Below are 19,510 nucleotides of genomic sequence, written 5' to 3'. Positions count from 1 at the left end.
AAGTTTAAGGGTTTTATAGTATGTATATATTCCCGTTCGTACTTGATCAAGCGTCTACGCTTTTCTTCTGTAATTCTATCTCGCATAGCTGTTACATGCGTTCTGTGTTTAGCCAGAGCTTGCGCTCGAAAGCCAATTAACTCTTCTCGTGATAGAAACCTATTGGGTAGTTTCACTAGCCACGTAGATTCCACAATATCAAGCGGTAGTATAGGTTCTGCACCGATAACAAAGAAGTAGGGGGAGCAACCTAGGTCCTTCCTAGTTGTTACTCTATCCGCCCACAAAATATGCTTCAAAAACCAGTACCATTTCGCAAGGTCTCCAGCTACGGCTTTCAAAAGCGCGCTCCGTAGATCGAAATGCGCTCTCTCAATCTTTCCGTTTGCTTGAGAATTGTACGGTGAAATCTTAATGCTACGGACGCCGTATTTGTCCGTAAGCCACCTTGCCATAGCAATCATTTGTGGTGCATTATCCGTAACAACCTCCTCGGGACAACCCCATCTACTAATGATATCGTCAAAAAACCACTCTGCGAGTATTCTGGCTGTATCACTTTGAATAGCCCTTGCTTCGGACCATCTCGATAGTGCGCATCGTCCGTGAACAATCAGTTTACAACTGTTGCTAGCGGGAGTCATACTTAAAACATCTACATGGATCACTTGGAACAGCGACGGTGTGTGAGTAACCACTGGTGGTATTCTCAAAAGATCAAGCCTTCGATCCTGGCATTCTTGACAGCTACGGACAAACCAATCTATGTCCTTGTCCATATGCGGCCACCAAAATCGTTTCTCCATGATCGACTTAGTCGCAAACATTCCTTTATGTCCTAGATGATCGTGACTTGCTACGAGCATCCACATCCTCTTATCAGGAACTACATACAACCTATGTTGCGTAGAACCATCCGTAGATCGTTTGTACAGTCTCCCATCAGGGTCTAGAAAGAATTTTGATCCCAATGTAATGAAACTGTTCATTTCGTTTTTAGATAACTCGCTTACAAAATCTGCTTCGGGATCTAGAAGCCACTCTTCAATTTGTGGAACTTTCTCATCGAACCTTTTAATCTCATTCGTATATTCATGTATAGGCTTATATGGATGAGAATCATTCCAACTGTCATCTACGGCGGGCGGAACCACTGGTACTTGCTTCAAAAATGTTGAAACATAGTCTGGAGGTTTCCGTAGCGCCCAATTTCTTATCTTATCTACAAAGTTTGCTTCATCTACGGCAGACCGTAAGTCTTCTAAATAGCAAAAGACAGATGTAGCCAACTTTGGTTCTTTCTCAGCTAATGAAACCAAATAACCTGACCGCGGATCTATATCATCCTTGAACGTATCAATGTCAAAAGGTTCATCCTCGATTCCATCTCCCATTCAAAACTTTACTGGCTGACCATCGTCGTCGACCAGGAATTCTTCCCATCCTTCTGGTCTAGGCGTAGATATCCCACCAGGAGGAGGTCTCGAAAGTCCATCTGGACCATGTACAAGTCCTTTAATATGAACTAGTTCAAAATGATAGAGTCTGATCTCTTCAATCCACCGGTTAATGCTAGCATTCGGAGCACTATCCGGATTGTTCAACATTCCTTTGATATAGCTGGCGTCCGTTTCTACGGTCAACGGTCTACATCCAAAAGTTTGATACTTCGACGCTCGTAGCGCCATAAGTAACCCGTAGAGTTCTCTTTTAGGTTGTGAGAAGCGAGCTTCTCTCTCATTGAACGTTATAGACCCAAAGTAATTGTAGAACTTCATTTTTGGATTTTCGGGGTCTACTTGGTACAAGTAATAGCCTACACCGTGCCAAGACGAATCTACGGCCAAAGTGATACCCGTCGGATTCTTATAGTTAATGGGCCGTAGCGCGGGTGCATCACGGATTCCATCTTGAACCTCTCGGACAGCTTCACAAGCTTCCTCGTTCATTTCAAATGGTACAAAAGCTCCAGTGAGCTTATTCAATGGTCTTGTCTTCTTAGCGTAGTCCTTAATGAACATGCGCATCTGTCCTGCAATCCCCAGAAATGATCGAATATCAGTTTTGTTTCTGAAGTTTTTCGGATCCCAAGAGAGAATGATCTCTGCAAACTTCTCCACAGGGTTTTCACCGTCGTAGGACACTCTATGACCTACTACCATTCCTTCAGCGCAACAAATGAAAGCCTTTGGACCTGAAAAGGTACCTCCTGCATACTTCATCCGCTGAACTATTCGATTCACGTTCTGTAAATGCTCCCAAACGAATCTACGGATGCCTGGATTCTCAGGAATCACCTCGTAGCCTCCGTCGGGCAACTCATATCTAGTACTAGGTCCTCGTATAGGTACGTCGTCAATGTATGGTCTAGTAACATGAGGAATTTCTTCCCGTAGGATGTATGTTACATCCTCATGAAACAAAGGGACTGAATTAGTCCATCCCATAGGTAGTTTTACTAATCTATAAGGACCAAAGGGCGTTTGGAACGTAGTAAAGTCTCTCGATTCCTCGTCGATAAGTCTTTCATCGTATCCAACCCAAATATCTAACATTCCTATGCATGCTCTTCCGGAAAAGCTACTAGCAATCTCAGCTGTTCCAGGTGGAATCCCAGAATGCTGAATCGTGACTGCATTCAATGGTTCTAATGAATGAACCAGCCGTAGACTCTTTCCATCTTTCTTTAGTACCATGAACCACTTCGATCGATACGACAACGTAGTAGGTTCGTATACTCCTGCTGCGATTTTGTCCTTCAAAATCTGGCAGACTTCTTCGTAAATCCCAGGTGGAATAGGGATATTACGCTCAACCCAGGGCTTGTGAGGCAACACTGGAAACTTAATCGGCGGGAAGAAATCTGTACGAAATGTTCCACCTTCATCTGCACTCCAAGCGAATCCTTTCTCTTGGATTTTCATCAGGTGGTGTACCAACTTCATTTCTTCGGGCCATAGAAAGCCTTCATTATGATTCTTTTCTATGATTTCCTTACGTTCTTCTGTATACCGTTCTCCTGGATTGAACTCAGGAGGGTGCGGCGATAGTACTGGCATCCCTTCAAGCGGATCGCCAGTAATATTCCTAAGAACTCGGAATTCTTCTGGCATCTTAGCCAATTGTGGTCGGACTTTAAGTGCTACTGGCTTATATTTTCCGTAGACCGACTGAACTGTATGTTTTCCAAGCGCCGTAGCACCCTGGGAACATAGTTCTCACGCTCTATAGACTGCGAGCTACTCAAGAATGTGCTATATGAATTCGTAGGAAGACTTTCTCTCGAAAGCTTTCCTTCTAAGTTGCGTAGAGCAAGCCCCATCTCTTGTACACACGCATCAAGTTCGATAACGTAGGCATTCAGAGAGTCCGTAGACGATAGAATCTCATCTATCGGGGTTTCGCCCGTATAAAGGTCCTTAGGAAAGTTGTCTATAGTCCCGTAGACTTGCAACCATCTTTCCTTATGAAAAGCTAGTTCATTGAACAAAGTCTTTCCACGTTTCTCAGGATCCTTAGCTAACCTATCCAAATCCAAGGCTATACATTCGTCGGTTTGGTAGTGATTTTCGTACATCCTTTGGTGATAATCTACTAGCGCAGATGCTTCATATAGCATTGTATCAAATGCACTTTCATTTTCAACCGCACCCCCTACAAAACTTCGTAGTCGGAGCAACGGGGGTATCAATCTATCTGGATTTTCTTCAATTCTCGACGCATCAGCGAGATCCTTGAAATTCGTACTAAGCGAATCAACAAGTTCACATAGACTATGGGTATCTTGAGCCTTCAAAAGTAAAGCTCTGCCGTCTACGGCGACCTCACTAAGCTCATCTATCTTATCTTGTTGAGAAGAGTCCGATCGATGTGCCAATTTTTGGCTGTTGAAGCCTTCGAGGGTTGAACCTCTTCTAGTAGTACAAAGCAACCGTTCTCGTTCCGTAGATTCACCGTGTATGGAACCTAGGGAATTCGAAACTAGTGCTGATGAATATAAAGAAAGAAAACTGTCCGTAGCACAAGGAGAAATAGAAGCACTGTTTCTGTGTTTTGTATCTTCTGTGTGTTTTTGGTCTTTTTCGTTTATATCAATGTTTTTCATCACTCTCGAATCAGACTGACTAGTAGTCCTTTCACTACTTGAAGCTTCTATGAAGGCTCCAGCCAGCTCCGTAGGAGAGAATTTTGTATTTATCAAATTTTTATATTTTTCAATTCGTGGAACACCGTGAGCATCTACGGATATTTGTAGAGCCACCTCTCCTTGATCCTCTATCAATTCATCAAGGTGGACTGAAAATTTGAAGATTCAGTCCCTCGTTGTTCTCTTTCTTTCTGCGCTTCCTCTGAACTCTGCGTCCGTAGGGTTGGTTCCCGCTTAGGTTTTATCTTAATGCCTTCCCCTCTCATGTATGTAGGGATGACACTTTGAATTCCTTTGTTTGGGCATGAAACCGTAACCCACTGATCTCCATCCTTGAAGTTTTGCACTTTTGATTCCGTTAGGACATCGAAAGGTCTACCCAAGAGAATCTGAAAGGGAGCTTTCTCCACCACATGAAGTTGCAAGTATACTGTTACTTCACCAAACTTGAAAGGTACATTTCTGCACACTCCCAGTGTTGGTTTCAGCTGTCCATTGGCAGACTGCATGTGAATCACTGAATTCGGATCCCATTGCAAGCCTAATCCTTGAGCAACCCATGCGTCAATCGCGATTATTTGCGATCCACCATCAATCACTGCTTCTACTCTTTCCGTAGAACCGTTAACCTCAGGAAAAACACATCTGAGACCCTCGGACAATCCAGCTACTATCACGACCTTCTGTTTTTCTTCAGAATCTAACTCGGTGCGATAAACTTCCACAACATCTCGGTGAACTACTGATCCCGCTTCCAATCCGTCTTCTTCCTCTTCCAAGGTTTCGAACGAATCTACGGTCTCAATATTATCTACTTTCACGAACTCTGCTTCTTCATCAAAAGATTCCTCAGCCGCCGTAGAGTCTTTTATCGGATAGTCTAACGTTTGAAGGAACGCTTTATAATTCTTCGTTCGAACGTGCTTATTCCTAACTCGCCGTAGCAATGCCTTTCGGAACTCTTCTGAAGCCGTGAGTTTGTTCAAGCAGACACTAGCCGGATTGGCCATCATTTGGTCAATTAGGTCTTGTATCACCCGTTGCTTATATCTTTTCGTTTCAACATTTTGAAGATTTTCCGTAGATGCTTTCTTCACGTTTTCGGAATGAACCTTCTTAGATTTTGAAGCACCCTTGTCTTCAGGAATTACGCTTCGGGGCAATACAGAATCCCTTGGTTGTGGGACACGTTCTACGGGTTGAATTTTATCGAATACCCTAGGCGGCGGAGTAGAAGGACGTCTATCGACCTGCGACGGAGGTTCTTCTTCATCCGATTCTGCTTCTTCTTCTTCAGAGACCTCTTCTTCGAAAGGCTTTCTCTGGGGTATCACATACGGTTGTTTCCTTAAGAACGACGGCGTAGATATTACTACTTGGGGTTTTGGTGGTAATCTTATTTTTTTGGGGTCCTCCGGTCTCCTCTGGGTATCTCGAGATCTATCTCTCTTATCTGAGGAGTCCATCATTGGACCTTTTAGTTTTTTGAGCTGTCGCCCGACTGGCGACGAGTCTCTACCTCCAAAGCAGCAATTCTCTGTAGCAAAACTTCTATCGTAGGCACAGATTGACGGTCTGGGAGATCATCATCAAGATCCAAGTCTCCTTGTAAGAAGAAACTGGTCTTTTCAGCACCTGGCCATCCCTTCTCTCTAGCGATAGCTCTAATTCTGTCTGCTCGCGACTCTTTCTTTACTGGATCAGGCGGTGGGAGGTTATTCCCATCGTACATCTCCAATCTATTCGTATGTTCATTCTTAACTATCCACTTCTTCTGGGATAGCTCTTGTGCTTGCCTGCATTCTCTCCAGAAATGCCCGGGTTCATCACAAATAATGCAATTTTTGTCCGTAGGCGCCCTATATGGCTGCCCCCGCGGCCGTAGAGTTGGATGCGATCTGGTTCGAAGGCCTAGATCCACCGCTACTCTGCCCTTGGCTTCCATTATGATACGCCATAGCTTGCATGTTTTTGTAGAAGTTAGGCTGACTGAAGTCAGGCATCTTCTTCGAAAGCTCAGAAACTGCACGCGCGAAGTCGTTCATTCGAGTATTCTGTGTGTCTACGGAGGCCAAAAGTTTCATTGTCAACTCATCAGAAGCTATTTCCTTCTTGTACGAAGACAATGGAGCTATCGTAGGCTCGATTTTTGCACGAGTGATCAAAGGGGTTCCTACGGGAGCCGCCGCTTTCACTCCTAGAGTATAGCTAACAGGATCTAAGCCCTGAGGTGTGTAGCAATCGCCTACTAACTCATTACTTATGGTCAAAGCCATATCCCTAACTTGGGAGAAAGCAAAAGGGTCTAGCTGGGAAGCCACCCACCCACTATCTACTTCTACGGGCTTTTCTGCCTGCAGGTTTCGAACGTAGTGAGGGTCCCGTAGCCTCTTTCTGATCTCTCGCCAGAATGTCGGGTCTAGACATTCCACAAACTTCTGTACTTTCTCTCGATTCGACAAACTTCCTGCAAGTTTGTCTGCTTCAAATTCAAACTCCATATTAAACGAAGTAAGCTTTTGTAGCTGCTCTTCTCCTATACCAGAGAACCTAGCCTTCAACAGATCTAAATTCTCCAGTGCTCCTATTTCTAAATCCCTAATCGACGGGAACGAATCAAACATCTCTTTCTCAAAAGCGGCCCAACTATAGCCTCTCGTAGATGGTAAATGATGTGCCAGGAGTCGAGAGGTCTCGAACTCCATTTGAATCATTGCTAGAATGATAAAAGATTCATCTAACTTCCAGCCCTTGACTTTCCCATATTGTAGGATAGCCGCCATCCATTCCCGTAGATTTCCAGGATCTAGACGGTTGAATGTGGGGAGCCTTCGTTTCGACGTATCCTTGTCTAATTCTTTCAAAGCACCTTTAGAGAACTCCGTCCAGGACTTCTTTATCGGTCTTTCTTCATCTGGCACACCTGCCGCTACTGGGTCATTCGATATATGGGACATACTTGTTAACGGTCTTTCCAGAAATAAACTCGGGTTTAGTTCAAAAGAATAAAACTCTTCTTCCCGTAGGTCGAAGTCTGAATTGTATTCGGAGGGTAGAGATGATAACGGTGAAGAAAACGGTTCAATGTCTTCAGTTAAAATCTCTGGGGTTTCGTATGGGGTTTCTAACGCTTGGTTTCTAGGACCTTGCGTAGATCTCGTATCTCGGAAAGCTTCTCTCGGACTTCTGTCAAAAGAGAAACCGGGGTTTCTTAAATCGTTTGGGATAACTTGGGTAGCTTCTCTTCCTTGCGTAGAATTGCGCGTAGATTGAGAAGACTGACCAGCTCTCGGTACTTGAGCTGGGGTACTAGATGCTAAAGCCGTAAGACTATGTGTCTGTAAGACTTGTTTGCCAGCCGCTAGTGAAGTGCGAGTATTACGTCGCTGTGAACTAATCTTTCTGAGAGAAGTTCTTTTGGTTTTTGTTGTTTTTGTAGTTCTCGCCGTAGGGCTAAAACTACCGGAATTTCACAATATTTCGTTTGATACTGAATGTAATCTTATTTCCGTCCGCTGCGGTGGTCACCAGATAATGGGCGAAGTATACCACTCAAGAGTTAACCTAATATCAGAGCTACGGGAGTAGCACCAACACCAAATCAACCCAAAAACTAGTAAACCTCCGTGTAAAGTCTATCAATAACTCTACACACCAGGAAAGATTGCAAGGGTGGACTGCTTGGCAAAGGTTACGCACAAGATCACAGTCTCAATATCGTATGAAGTTCTTATGAAATCAATGTGTAACTGCAAGTGTAAAAACACCACAGCTACGGGATTCTAAGGTTTGTAGGGGCTCTGTTTATTGTCCAGTGGACTAAGTGGGACTATGAATTTCGTCTACGGTAAGACTAATTCGAACGATTGGAGACTATTGCCCTCGACGGACACGAAAACTAAGTCCTCGGCGGACACGAACGCTAAGACCCTCGGCGGATCACGAAACAGTAATCAAGACCTCGGCGGCCTACGGACGGATAGTTCTCTAGTTTTTGACCTCGACGGTCTCGTATAGTTCAAATCAAATCTTATCGTTTCACTGCACAAAGACAGGGCAAATCTCTCTATTGGTGTCAAGAGCAGTTACTCACGGGCAACCCACTCAGGACTTTCCTACGCACGGGTAGTACTTTTTTATCTACGGATACATGAGCTGCTTTTATACTACTTCTACGCTAGCTTTGTAATCCTATCTCTACTTGTTTTATCTCTAAAAATAATGCACCGTAGCTACGAATCCATGTGGAATCTTATCGCTAGGGACTGCTACGTGTGCAGAATCTTGTCTACGGAGCTTTTCCGTATTCGAATCATATGTTTTGGACCAATCTGGACCGATCTTCATTCTTGTTTCAGCATGTAGAATGGACCTACATAGGCGTACCATATGGTATTTCCTGCCTACGGACCTTATCCTGCATTTCGACGTTATCAAATCATATGGACTTTGTGTGTCCAAGTAGTTCCAGCATATGGATCCAGAGTTCCGAATCGCCATAGCACATGAACAGTGTGGACTCCGAGATCCGTTGTTCATTCCTGCCTGGTTCCTAGGTACTCTATCTGTGATCTGGGATCTGTATCATGTCTTTCTGTCTTTTCCTCAGATCGGGGCTCGATCTACGGTCATATCAAATTTCTCCTAGTCTGTGTGGTCCTATGTCCAATTTCTTGTCAACCAAATCCCCCGTAGAAGTAGGTACTCCTAGTATGAAGGTCTTTTGACTTTGTTAAGTTCTGCTACGAACGGTTCTGTGAAGACTACAAGTCTTCTAATAGTACAATCCCTTGATATGCCAGTGCATAGTAGAATGTAGAGAGTAGAACTCGGTGAATTACCGCTTAAGTCCTCTGCTCATAGTGTTCTACAGGTTTCGAACGGTCATACAGTTTTCTGACACGATCTACGGCTCTCTCTAACTGGTCTAGCTGCGCCGACGGCACATCCTACTAGCGGCACTAGCTTTAACTAGCAATTCGGGCTCACTCTAGTTCTTAATACGATAAATATCGCTCCGTAGCACCGTTTAAAGTGCAAAAAGAACCTTGTAGCATAGTCAACTAAGTCGCATTACCGGTCGGTCTGGAATGGATCCAGCACGGATATAACAGTCGGTATCAATGGACACTCTCAGCAAGTTTCACTGAGAACTCTAAGATAGGACTTCAAAGGTGGGGCTTTATATGGTTCAAACAAATTTCAATTCTGTGTTCACAAGTCAAAATGACAAAGTGTAACATATCGTACGAATCTCTAGGGATTACATTGATCTGCTAACAATGAATCATATCAACAGCAACAGCAACAGCAACTATAGTTCTAATATCCAGGCTACCAAAATAGGCTGTACCCAACATGCCTGATATATCCAAGTCACCCGGCCGACACATGTCACCCTACGCCTCATTTCCCTCTGAGTCATTTTTTCAAGACACCTGTTTCTCCTAGAAATATCTCGAACATTCCTTTCCTTCTACAACATTCCTTTCTATTCCATTCTTTTATGACTCAGTATATCTTTCATAGTATAAATACTGTCTTCTGAATGTACAAGGCTCTTTAGCCTTACTATTTTCCCTAACTTGTTGTATCCCTTGCTATTATCTCCAATTTATCCTTCTATTTTGAAACCTAATTGTCCATTGAGAACCCTTCAATAACTGCAAATCCATCTGTGATTTACTTGCCAATTCTATTGAATTACTCCTCTCTGAGATCAAACCCACACTTTGAGTACTAAGTTGACATTGTGCTAAGCAGTCCCTTGCTTGTTACTAGCATCTCGAATTCTCGTCGTAGTCCTGCACTGTGAGTGATACGATTTGTTACACAAAGGCTTTCTACGAAGTTCACTACTTCAAGGAGGTGTTCCAATCTTTCCAAGTTCAAATAGAACTATCAAATTCAAATCAAATTCGAGTCAAAGCGACTCTACAAGTTCAAAGTTTCCAAGTACCAAAGTGGCAACAAATTCAAATCAAATTCAAAGTTCAAATCTAATCTTTTCCAAATACAAACACCAACTTTAAAGAAGTGGGGCAAAGTATGAGCCAGAGTTCCCTAGTGAAAGCACTTAGGCTTCTGTCATAGGTTACTGGGGAAAATACTGCTGCTACCACCCTTCCTTATATATGCTTTTTCGAATAAATAATAATCAAAAGTCGAAGATATAGTAAAAGTCGAAAATATAGAGAAATCCCTTTCAGAGATACCAAAGTACCCTTAATCAGGTATAATACATGTCAATTAGATATAAAACTGTCCAGAATATAGTATTTCTTATTTCTTTTCCTCATATTTTCTTTATTCCTGTTCTGAGTCAGATATCTTTGACATTTGCATGTGGATACATCCTAACCCCTTTTTGTTTCCAAGGCGAGTCCCCATGTGCTCCCTTGTTCTCTCTTGTTCTATCCAATCTGGAATAGTCCAAAACTGCTCGATCTACATTCCAGGGATCGTTCCTATGGTTCTTTCCTGGTAGAATATCCTTTCTGACCGGACATCGATGACATCCGCCCCTTTTCTTGTTTCCAGCTGTAAGTTACAGCCACTGGCATTATTTCTGTTCCTTAAGTCCGAAGTGGACTTTAGATAGTTACATCCGTCCGATTGTTACTTCCAGATGTACATCTAAGAGTTGTTTCTGTCTTTTCAACCAATATCGAAGAAATCAATAAATTGATAGTAAAATCAAGTGTCCCCATGTTTGCTACAAGTATTTGCGAGTGAGACAAGGCCTATGCAAATGAATGAAAGTTTTTAAAAGGCTGCTTCATTGGTTCCTACAGGTTTTGGAACATCGAAGACTCTTGTCTATAAGGTAATTCATACTTTGCATACTTCAGATAACCCGCAAATAGACCCGTGCTTTGACTAGCAGCTTGGGCTTGCCCTAATCCTCATATTATGTTCCCATTTTGATTATATTATATATAAAAATGTTGAAAATGCGTTTATTTAGGTACTAGTAGAGTATATCCGCAATATCGGTCCGAAATCAAAGAAGCTGAAGCTTGCAATTCTGGATCTGCTCATGGCACTAATAATGCTTGGAACACTCTACTAATGGGACTGGAAAATACACCTCAAGCACGAAGTATGCAAACCAACCACACCAAAAGAGTGTTCTTAGAGTATGGGGTGGAGGTCAGTATTTGAAGGCTTTAGTTTACACTAAGAGGCACTAAGAAAGAGAGAATATAGGGATATTCAGTTTTTAAGGTTCAATCAAAGTTCTATTCCTTCTTATCAAATGACAAGACAAAACAGTAGTTCAATATTTCAACAATAAGGATTCAACAAAGCTTTTTTCGATCAAGTCCAAATGCAATTCCAATTCAATGTAAGTTTAAATTGACTTCAAAATCCAAGTTCAATTTCAATAATAGTCCCAATCAAATCCAAATTACAAAAGGGTTCTAAATCAATTCTATCCAAACACAGAACACCAAACTTTGACGAAGTGAGGGGCAAAGGTAAAATCCCTGACCTAGTCCTAGTAGGTGAACTGCATCTCCACTTGTAGGCTGCTGGAGAGAAATTTCCTGCTACCCTCCCTCCTTATATACACTTTTCGAAATAAAAATAATAAAAGTCCAAGATATGTAATAAACTTGAGAATAATCATAAAATCCCTTCAGTCGAACAGAAACTCGCCTAATCAGGTATACTGCCAGAGATTGTGCCAGAAACCATGAATAAAAATAATAAGCCAAGAGTCCCCTGTCTATATCCATGTTATGCTGACAGAGCCTAGACTTCCCGAGGTCTCTGAGTTGCCCACATATCCTTGGAAACATGTCTCCTATGTCACCATCATCCTGTTGTCCTCTAAATAAGGAAAAGAACCAGTCGCTGTCCATGACATATTTCCTGTGTCCTTGTCCCCAGTAACAGCTGTCACGTCAACCTCGCGAGGTCTAGATTTCCTTTATTTCAGAACATTGTAATCCTTTCCTTTTCCTGTGACTTTATGGGAACCGGATATCTCTATCCTAAATCTGCATGTAGGTCCTTTATCTGATATGTCCTTCATTATTTCCTTTATAGCCATTTGCATAAATAATGAGACTTGTCAATTATCTATTTTATATAGAAATGAATGACATTGACGACACATACCTTATGAGTCCAGACCTCTCTGGACCTTCCCATTAGTTTTAGAAGGAGCGGAGCAGCGCCGTAACTGTAAGAGTGAGGGTAACCGGCGTCAATTGGCATTGAAGGCTGACACGTCCAGAAGGTGGGCAGGGCTCAGGGCACCAAATTGTTAAATTTCTATATAAAATACACGTTGAGTGAGTCTCATTATTTACACAAATGGCTGTAAGTCCGAGTTGTCCAACAATACTTTGTGAAGTCAAAGTAAAGTGTTCAATAAATTCCCTATGTTTGCCCCAAGCATTCCGCAAGGTAAAATGAGGCCTTCTATTCAAAATACGAAGGTTTTTAAAAGGCTGCTTCTTGAAGTTTCTACTGATTTCGAAACTTCACAAAGTCTCTCATCTTTACAGTTCTGTACTTTTTGTACTGCTAAAGTCTCACGTAGAGGCTTGTGCTTTGACTAGTAGTTTGGGCTCACCCTAGTTCTACATTCCCTTATTTTATAACTCAAATGTTAATAAAATGATTAAAAATATGCATATTAAGGCTAAATCCAATTTTCAGCACGATACTGAGCAAACTGCTAGCACTCAACACTTCGTTTCTTTAAGTCCGTCTCTATTCAAAAGTGCTCACTCTCTTTTCTCAGGAGTCTGTTAAGACTTTGTTCCTCTCAGCTACAAGTCTAGTACTGAAGCTGATGCTCCAATATCATATCCCCGAATTGCCTAGTGCATAGTAGTGTATGGTTAGGACTCAGTAACTAAACTTGTGGTTTCTACTTACAAGGGGTGATTAGGGAGTAAAATGTATGTAGTTAGAAATAATGTTGGGTTGTTGTCTAGCTTTGGAAGCTGGCTGTTGAGGGTAATGTCTAGCTTAAAAGCTGGCTGGGATAATAGTTTCACACTAGGTGGTTTGTAGAGACAGAATATAATTCAGCACTACTATGAGACGTTAGATGGGTTACAGAGTGGGTTATAAATCGTTAAAAAGGTTTAAAATATCGAGGTTGAGGTTATGGTGCCAAAACATCAGGGTTTATATACTCTACTGTTATCTATGTATGAGTCAGTTTACTTATCTATGTATGACTAGGTTTACTATGTAAATGAATGGAAAGATAAAGGATTGAGTCAGAATGACTGTATATGAGTGAAATCTATACTTAGTGAAGAGATAATATGGGAAATATTGATAAGGAAAGCCTGTAGAGCAAGCCATGAGGCTGTAATGACTGTGTTGTATCTCAGATAAGGCTGCTGAGGAGATATTACATGTGAATTGAGTGGGGGTTGTTGATAATGAGAATCTAAGAAGATTAGGTTTGAAAAAATTGCTGGGGGTACTGTTGCTGGTTAGTAGGGTATAGTGGGCCTGAAAAGTGAACATTTTGTAACATGTATAGAGAGTGGTTAGTGACTGCTCATATAGTGTCCTACAGTTTTTAGACAGCCTTACTGCCATGAACTGTCCAAGGGAAGCCTAACAAATCAATTTTCTGTGCATCTGGACATTCTAGCTATCTTTCATATTCCCTAGTCCTGCACAGTCACTCACAGCTTTGCACAGTTATCTCCATGTAGATAGCCCAATAGTATACAAAGCCTAAGTAACTATCTCTATCCCTAGCCTTGTAATTTATAACCTTCTGTTCTGTCTGTTTTCTCTTTGTCTGTTTCTTTGTCTCTCTCCAGTTGAGCCTTAGCTCCTGTCCAGCCTTCTCAAGCCTTATTCTGGTGCCCTTAGTGGTTTTCTAAGCCTTTCTTAAGCCTATCAATCTCTCCCTCAGTGTTCTTTTGTAAGTATTCACCTTAGAATAATTCTTGTCACTCCAGCAGTCACCCTTGTTTATTGTTTAGCTTGTCTGAGTTGAACAGTTTGTGACACTTACAGTTTTCAAGCTATCTCTATGGGATGCTCTCTAGCTGTTTCTCAGCTACACTAGCACACTCCACCAGAGGGTATAAACTTTAACTAGCAGCTCAGGCTCACTCTAGTTCTTATACAATGTCTATATCATCCCAAAGCACTCATAATCTGTACTAAAATGGACATAACATAGCGTAGATGTCAAAAGTTGCATTACCATATGAGATTAGGTGTACTTCATAGTTCTGCAAATCCTCTCCTCTTTTGCTTGGGTCTACTCATGTGCTCCCTGTTTTGTACTGTATAAAGATTTCCTCAGTTAGCATACTAAAGAGCTAGTTTTTCCTAGCACTCAGTATTACACATTTTGAGATAAGGGCATAACCTTTGACAAGCAATCCCACCCTTGCATTGAGTGGTACTAGACTCTTCATAGCTATATTTGTTGAGGATTGTTTGATCGTTTGGTGCTAGCTATACCATTGATAGGTTGGTTTATTCTTGAGGATAGAGTTAATATATTATTAACAGCACTCATTAACAAAAAATCTTGTTCCAATTCATTAGATCTGGGCCATCTCGAGGGTTCAAGTCCTTTGAATAGCAAGAACACTTCACTACCATTAGGATCCAAGTTTGATGATCTATAATACTATAGCACTTTAGAGCTACCATCTCCACTACCATAAGAATCAAAGTCTGATGATCATAGTGATCTAGTACAGAAATCAATGTGTGCTATGCTTCTTAGCTTGTTCCATTAAAGGATGTAAAGTGACTGAATTGTATTACTGCATCTATTCTGACCAATATGATAGATTTGAATGATGGTGGGGGGCTGGGTGGTATAATATTTCAGTGATGAGATGACTCAGAGAATAAGTCTTGCCCCTTCTATAGCATGGAGGACGACCTTTATCTGTTTTATACCAGCTAGTCTCTCAATTATCACTGCTTATAGAATACCTATTGCAAACTAAATGCAAATTCTTTTATTGAATTCTCATTTTTCAAGGTTGGGCACTATTTTTTAGGGTCAGTGTAGTATTGTATTTCTTTAAAATACCCTCACAGGTTTCAATTTACTAAATGAAAGAAGGAAAAAGTTTCAGTTTCAGCATTCAAATACTACTAATAAGGGTTGCTCTTCCAATCTAGATTCTTTCACAGCACTCAAAAAGCTGGGTTTTACTATCCATTTTAATTATAACAATTACCAGATTTCTGATAGAACCAGTTATAATTATCAGAGATCTGTATTGAAAGATGGTTTTCATTAATTTATAGATACTGGCTATGTGGTTTCTATGTGGAAAGTTGAGCAGTAGTATGAAATCCTTAACTCTTTCTACCAGGAGACTACTACTTATTAGCTAAGCAGATATTTTAGATTAAATTCATTAGTTCTAACTTCCATTTGATGATCTGAGGACTATAAAAATCAGTAATACACACACCCACTTATCTATTACATCTGTATCAGAAACAGAACTGAGCTAATAATACCTTGATTAGGTTGTATTACTCATGTAACACTAGGTCTGAATGAAATGCAAGTTGCTTAGATGCAAGTTTCATCTTGGATCTGGAATTATACATTGTATTTATGTTTAGACTATTTTCATAATACATTTTATAATGCTAATCAATCAAATCAATGGCAAATCAATTCACCTCCATACCATTTTGTCTAACAACCCCTTTTTAGCACAAGAAAGTCTAGGAGACTTCAGTACTTTGTAGCAGACCCTTTTATATAATCAAAAGCAAGCAGAAAGTCATGATTTAGTATTATTATGTTGATTATATTATATTATACAACAATTGACTTTTAAAAGACTTTATAAAAGGTCTAACTATGTACTTACTGAATCATCATTTGGGCCTTTTCCAACTCCAACACACCACAAGCAAACCTCAATATCCACTATATCATGTCTTCCACAAGTGAACTTGAACAGGCCTTAGCACCCTTCCTCAGTGCTGGGAATATTCTCACTGCACCAATCTCTACTCTCTCTGTTTGTATTATTTACATCTCTGAATTTCAAGGAGCACTAAAATTGCTCCTCTATAGGTGTTATTCTTCATATATGGCATATATTTCTGGCAATATTACCTTAATAACATGCTAATATCTACCTCCACTTTAGGAATTTACTGTTTTATCTTTGGGCTATCAATCTATGTTCTATTTTACCAGAATACTGTCCACAGGCTGTATAAAGGGGGTAACATAGCTCTCTTTTTACTAGCAACTATTTACACTTCTGTTTTGACTTGGGGATTATCTCGACAAGCCTTGATAGATCTCCATGCTGTCACAACAAAAGAGTATAATCCACTTATTCTATATCTTTATGGAGATGATGGGGAAACTGCTTGGTAGTGAGTAACACCATTTTGATTATATTCTCTCCTACTGATAGCCATCCAACTCAGTGGAACTGCAAGCACTATTCCAACTCTTATGAAGTATGCATATAAAGATCACTACTATTTATTCTTGCAATTGATGTGTTGATTTCATTGATCTCAGCTCAATAGCAGATGCAATGCTTGTAAGTTATTTAAAGCTCTTGAATGAAAACATATAGTAGTAGCTAATCTCTTCCATAGATTCATCGCTGCTATCTCATTTTCAATTCAAGCAAACTTGTTCTGTTTCCACTTGTTATAGCTGCATGTATTCTCAATGGTTTGTTTTATTATTCAAAGCTTTCTCCTCTGATATACTAATAATTATTGCAACAGGTACTGGCTTTGCTTCTGATGTCATTTCAACAATTGGATTTGGCACCTCATCAAAACCTGACAATCCTAATCTTATACTAAAAGGAGACACTATTGACTATGGAGTTGCAATAGCAATAGCTATTTTCCAATTGATATTGACACTCTTGACTGGTAAGTTTTTATTTGTCTTCATTACTGTACTGCAGCCAAACTGATGGTATTGTTTCTCAATAAAGGAGGGCGTATCTGGTGGATTACCCGTCAAGCGAGGCAATTTATGGGAGGCTCAACACGTACAAGATATAATGATATTGTAGCCATTATGTAGGTGCATATCAGTTTCTCTTCTACTTCCATACTAATTATAGATGTCAGTATTGAGTCTGGATTGCTATATGCAGGCTGCATGTTGACTGGAACAATTTTTAATATGGTATTGGACCACCAGTCAACAGGAACTGTGCCATTTGATCTCTCAGTTGTCACAATATTAATGTCTGTGAGTACTCAACTTTTTCTACTTTCTATATATAGCTTAAGTTTATCTAAATAGGGCCTTGCTCCTACAATGGTCTTTGCTCGGGTAGCATATGGAAAATCTGTGAACAGCATTCAGCAGACAATATCAACATTCCAAGTTGCTAGTGCCCAGGCCAGTCAACAGACTGGCATAGGACAAGCAACTATTGACTTTTAGGTACAAACTCGGCCTGGAAATACTGTTGATAACCCACTGAAAGTGGGGAGGCAATCAGCTATGTCAACAGTTGACAAGGTTTAGACAGTGAGGTATATCATAGTTATCTTCCCCTTTTTGTTCTATCAACATACAAGTCTAGAACAAGCTGCATATATTGCTGCTCTAAGAGATAAAGATCATGTTAAATAACTTGAAGAAATGTTCATAACAATTCAGTCTATTCTCTTAATCTTTTGAATCTGAATCAAAATTTATTTGCAATAGATGTTAGACAGAAGTTGATGGTAATGTGCCTTTTGACACCACACTTCATTATGTACTAGCACATATTATGAGTGCTTTGACACACTAGACATTGTAAATGAGAGTTAGAGTGTGCATGAGCTGCTAGTTACAGCTTATGTTCTCTGGTAGAGTGCACTAGTGTAGCTAAGAGTATTCCATAGAGCTAGCCTGAAAACTGTAAGGCAGTCCAAAGGCCACTGACTGTATGCTGTTGTATCTGTATACTGATTTTGAAAAAATGTAAGATATTTTCTATGCTTTATAATAATATAGGTAGGTCTGAAATAATATACATATACTAGAAATGATCCTGGACTGCTAATAGAAGGATTCAGAAGCTTACATATGTTGATAATTATACTGCCAAGATAATAAACCTGCTGTCTGATGAGTGTTACATTCACTTGGATGATGTTCACAGTATGCTGATAAAATTTTTGAGGAGGGATGTTATGAACTGTTTACTTTCCAAGGCCCAATGGAAATTAATTTTCTGGGCATCTGGACAATCTGGCTATTTGCATAGTCTTGCTTTACAGTCCCCAGCTCTGCACAGTCATCCACAGTCATCTCCATCTAGATGGCCCAGTAGTTTATAAACCTAAGTAGCTAGCTGTATCCCTAGCCTCAAAATTTATAATGTTCTGTTGTATCTGCTTTTCTGTCTCTCTCTCTCTCTCTCTCTCTCCACTTGAGCCTCAGCTCCTATCCAGCCTTATTAAGCCTTATTCCAGTGCCCTTAGTGGATTTCCCAAGCTCTTTAAGCCTATTCAATCTCTCTCAGTATTATTCAGTAAGTATTTACCTTAGAATAAATCTCCCCCAAACTGAATGTGGACTGTCCTCAGTCCCATCTTCTAGGGTCATCTGAGAACTTCTAAAACTTCAAAATTCTAATTCTGAGGTTAGTCTGGTACACTTCTATACATATAAGTGTTATTATCAAGATGTTGGGGAGGGTGACTGTCCATGCATATGCTGGGGATCAAGCCCTGATGCTGAGAATAGCATACACCTACAACAACTCAACACCCACATAGGGCATACTCCAAGGGGTACAAACCCCTGGTACTTCCTACTATGGGACTATGCTCCAGATTAGTGCTGACAAACCATCCTATGGGTGATTGGCAATAGAGAATGACAAGAATGTTGGAGTATATGAACGAACATTAACACTTATTATGTAATTAATGTATTACATTGCCGGACATGAGAGTTAATACACTACGTCTTAACTCTCGTATTCCAGACTCAACAGGTTATGGGCCCTGCAGTCTAAAGCCCCCACTGTGCTACTCTCCAATACATTTGTCTCTGATTGTTCTGTGCACTGTCTTGACGAGACAACATCTCTACACTCTACTCAAAATGTCTGAAGTCAAAACTACACCCACTATCATCCTCACCGCTGTCAACTTCCAAAGATGGCTACCCACAACAGAAGACCTCTTTAAATTTCATGGGCTTTTTGGATATGTTATGGAAGAAAAGAAGAGACCACACCCAACTAATCTGGACAGTCCAACTGCAGATGAAGAAGACAGACTGGATAGGTACAACAATGGATTGAACAAAGTGTCCGCCCTTATCTCCATGGCCATCGATGAATCACAAAAGCTGCACATCGCAGATCACCGTTATCGCGGATATACTCTACT

At 40.7% G+C, this 19,510-nt stretch overlaps 1 protein-coding gene across 1 annotated transcript; it reads left to right on the top strand.

Moving 5' to 3' along the window:
- Window positions 1-16,062: 16,062 nt before the first annotated feature.
- Window positions 16,063-17,561, top strand: E1B28_002863 (uncharacterized protein; the record flags this gene model as incomplete). Its single annotated transcript, XM_043159811.1, has 9 exons — window positions 16,063-16,149; window positions 16,206-16,516; window positions 16,571-16,603; window positions 16,668-16,689; window positions 16,748-16,826; window positions 16,883-17,035; window positions 17,101-17,188; window positions 17,240-17,363; window positions 17,418-17,561. 9 exons carry the CDS (start codon window positions 16,063-16,065, stop codon window positions 17,559-17,561), a joined length of 1,041 nt encoding a protein of 346 aa, XP_043003417.1.
- Window positions 17,562-19,510: the final 1,949 nt, after the last annotated feature.

The sequence above is a fragment of the Marasmius oreades genome, chromosome 10, assembly GCF_018924745.1.
Source record: "Marasmius oreades isolate 03SP1 chromosome 10, whole genome shotgun sequence".
Classification (NCBI taxonomy): domain Eukaryota; kingdom Fungi; phylum Basidiomycota; class Agaricomycetes; order Agaricales; family Marasmiaceae; genus Marasmius; species Marasmius oreades.
This window is presented reverse-complemented; position numbering and strand designations above follow the sequence as displayed.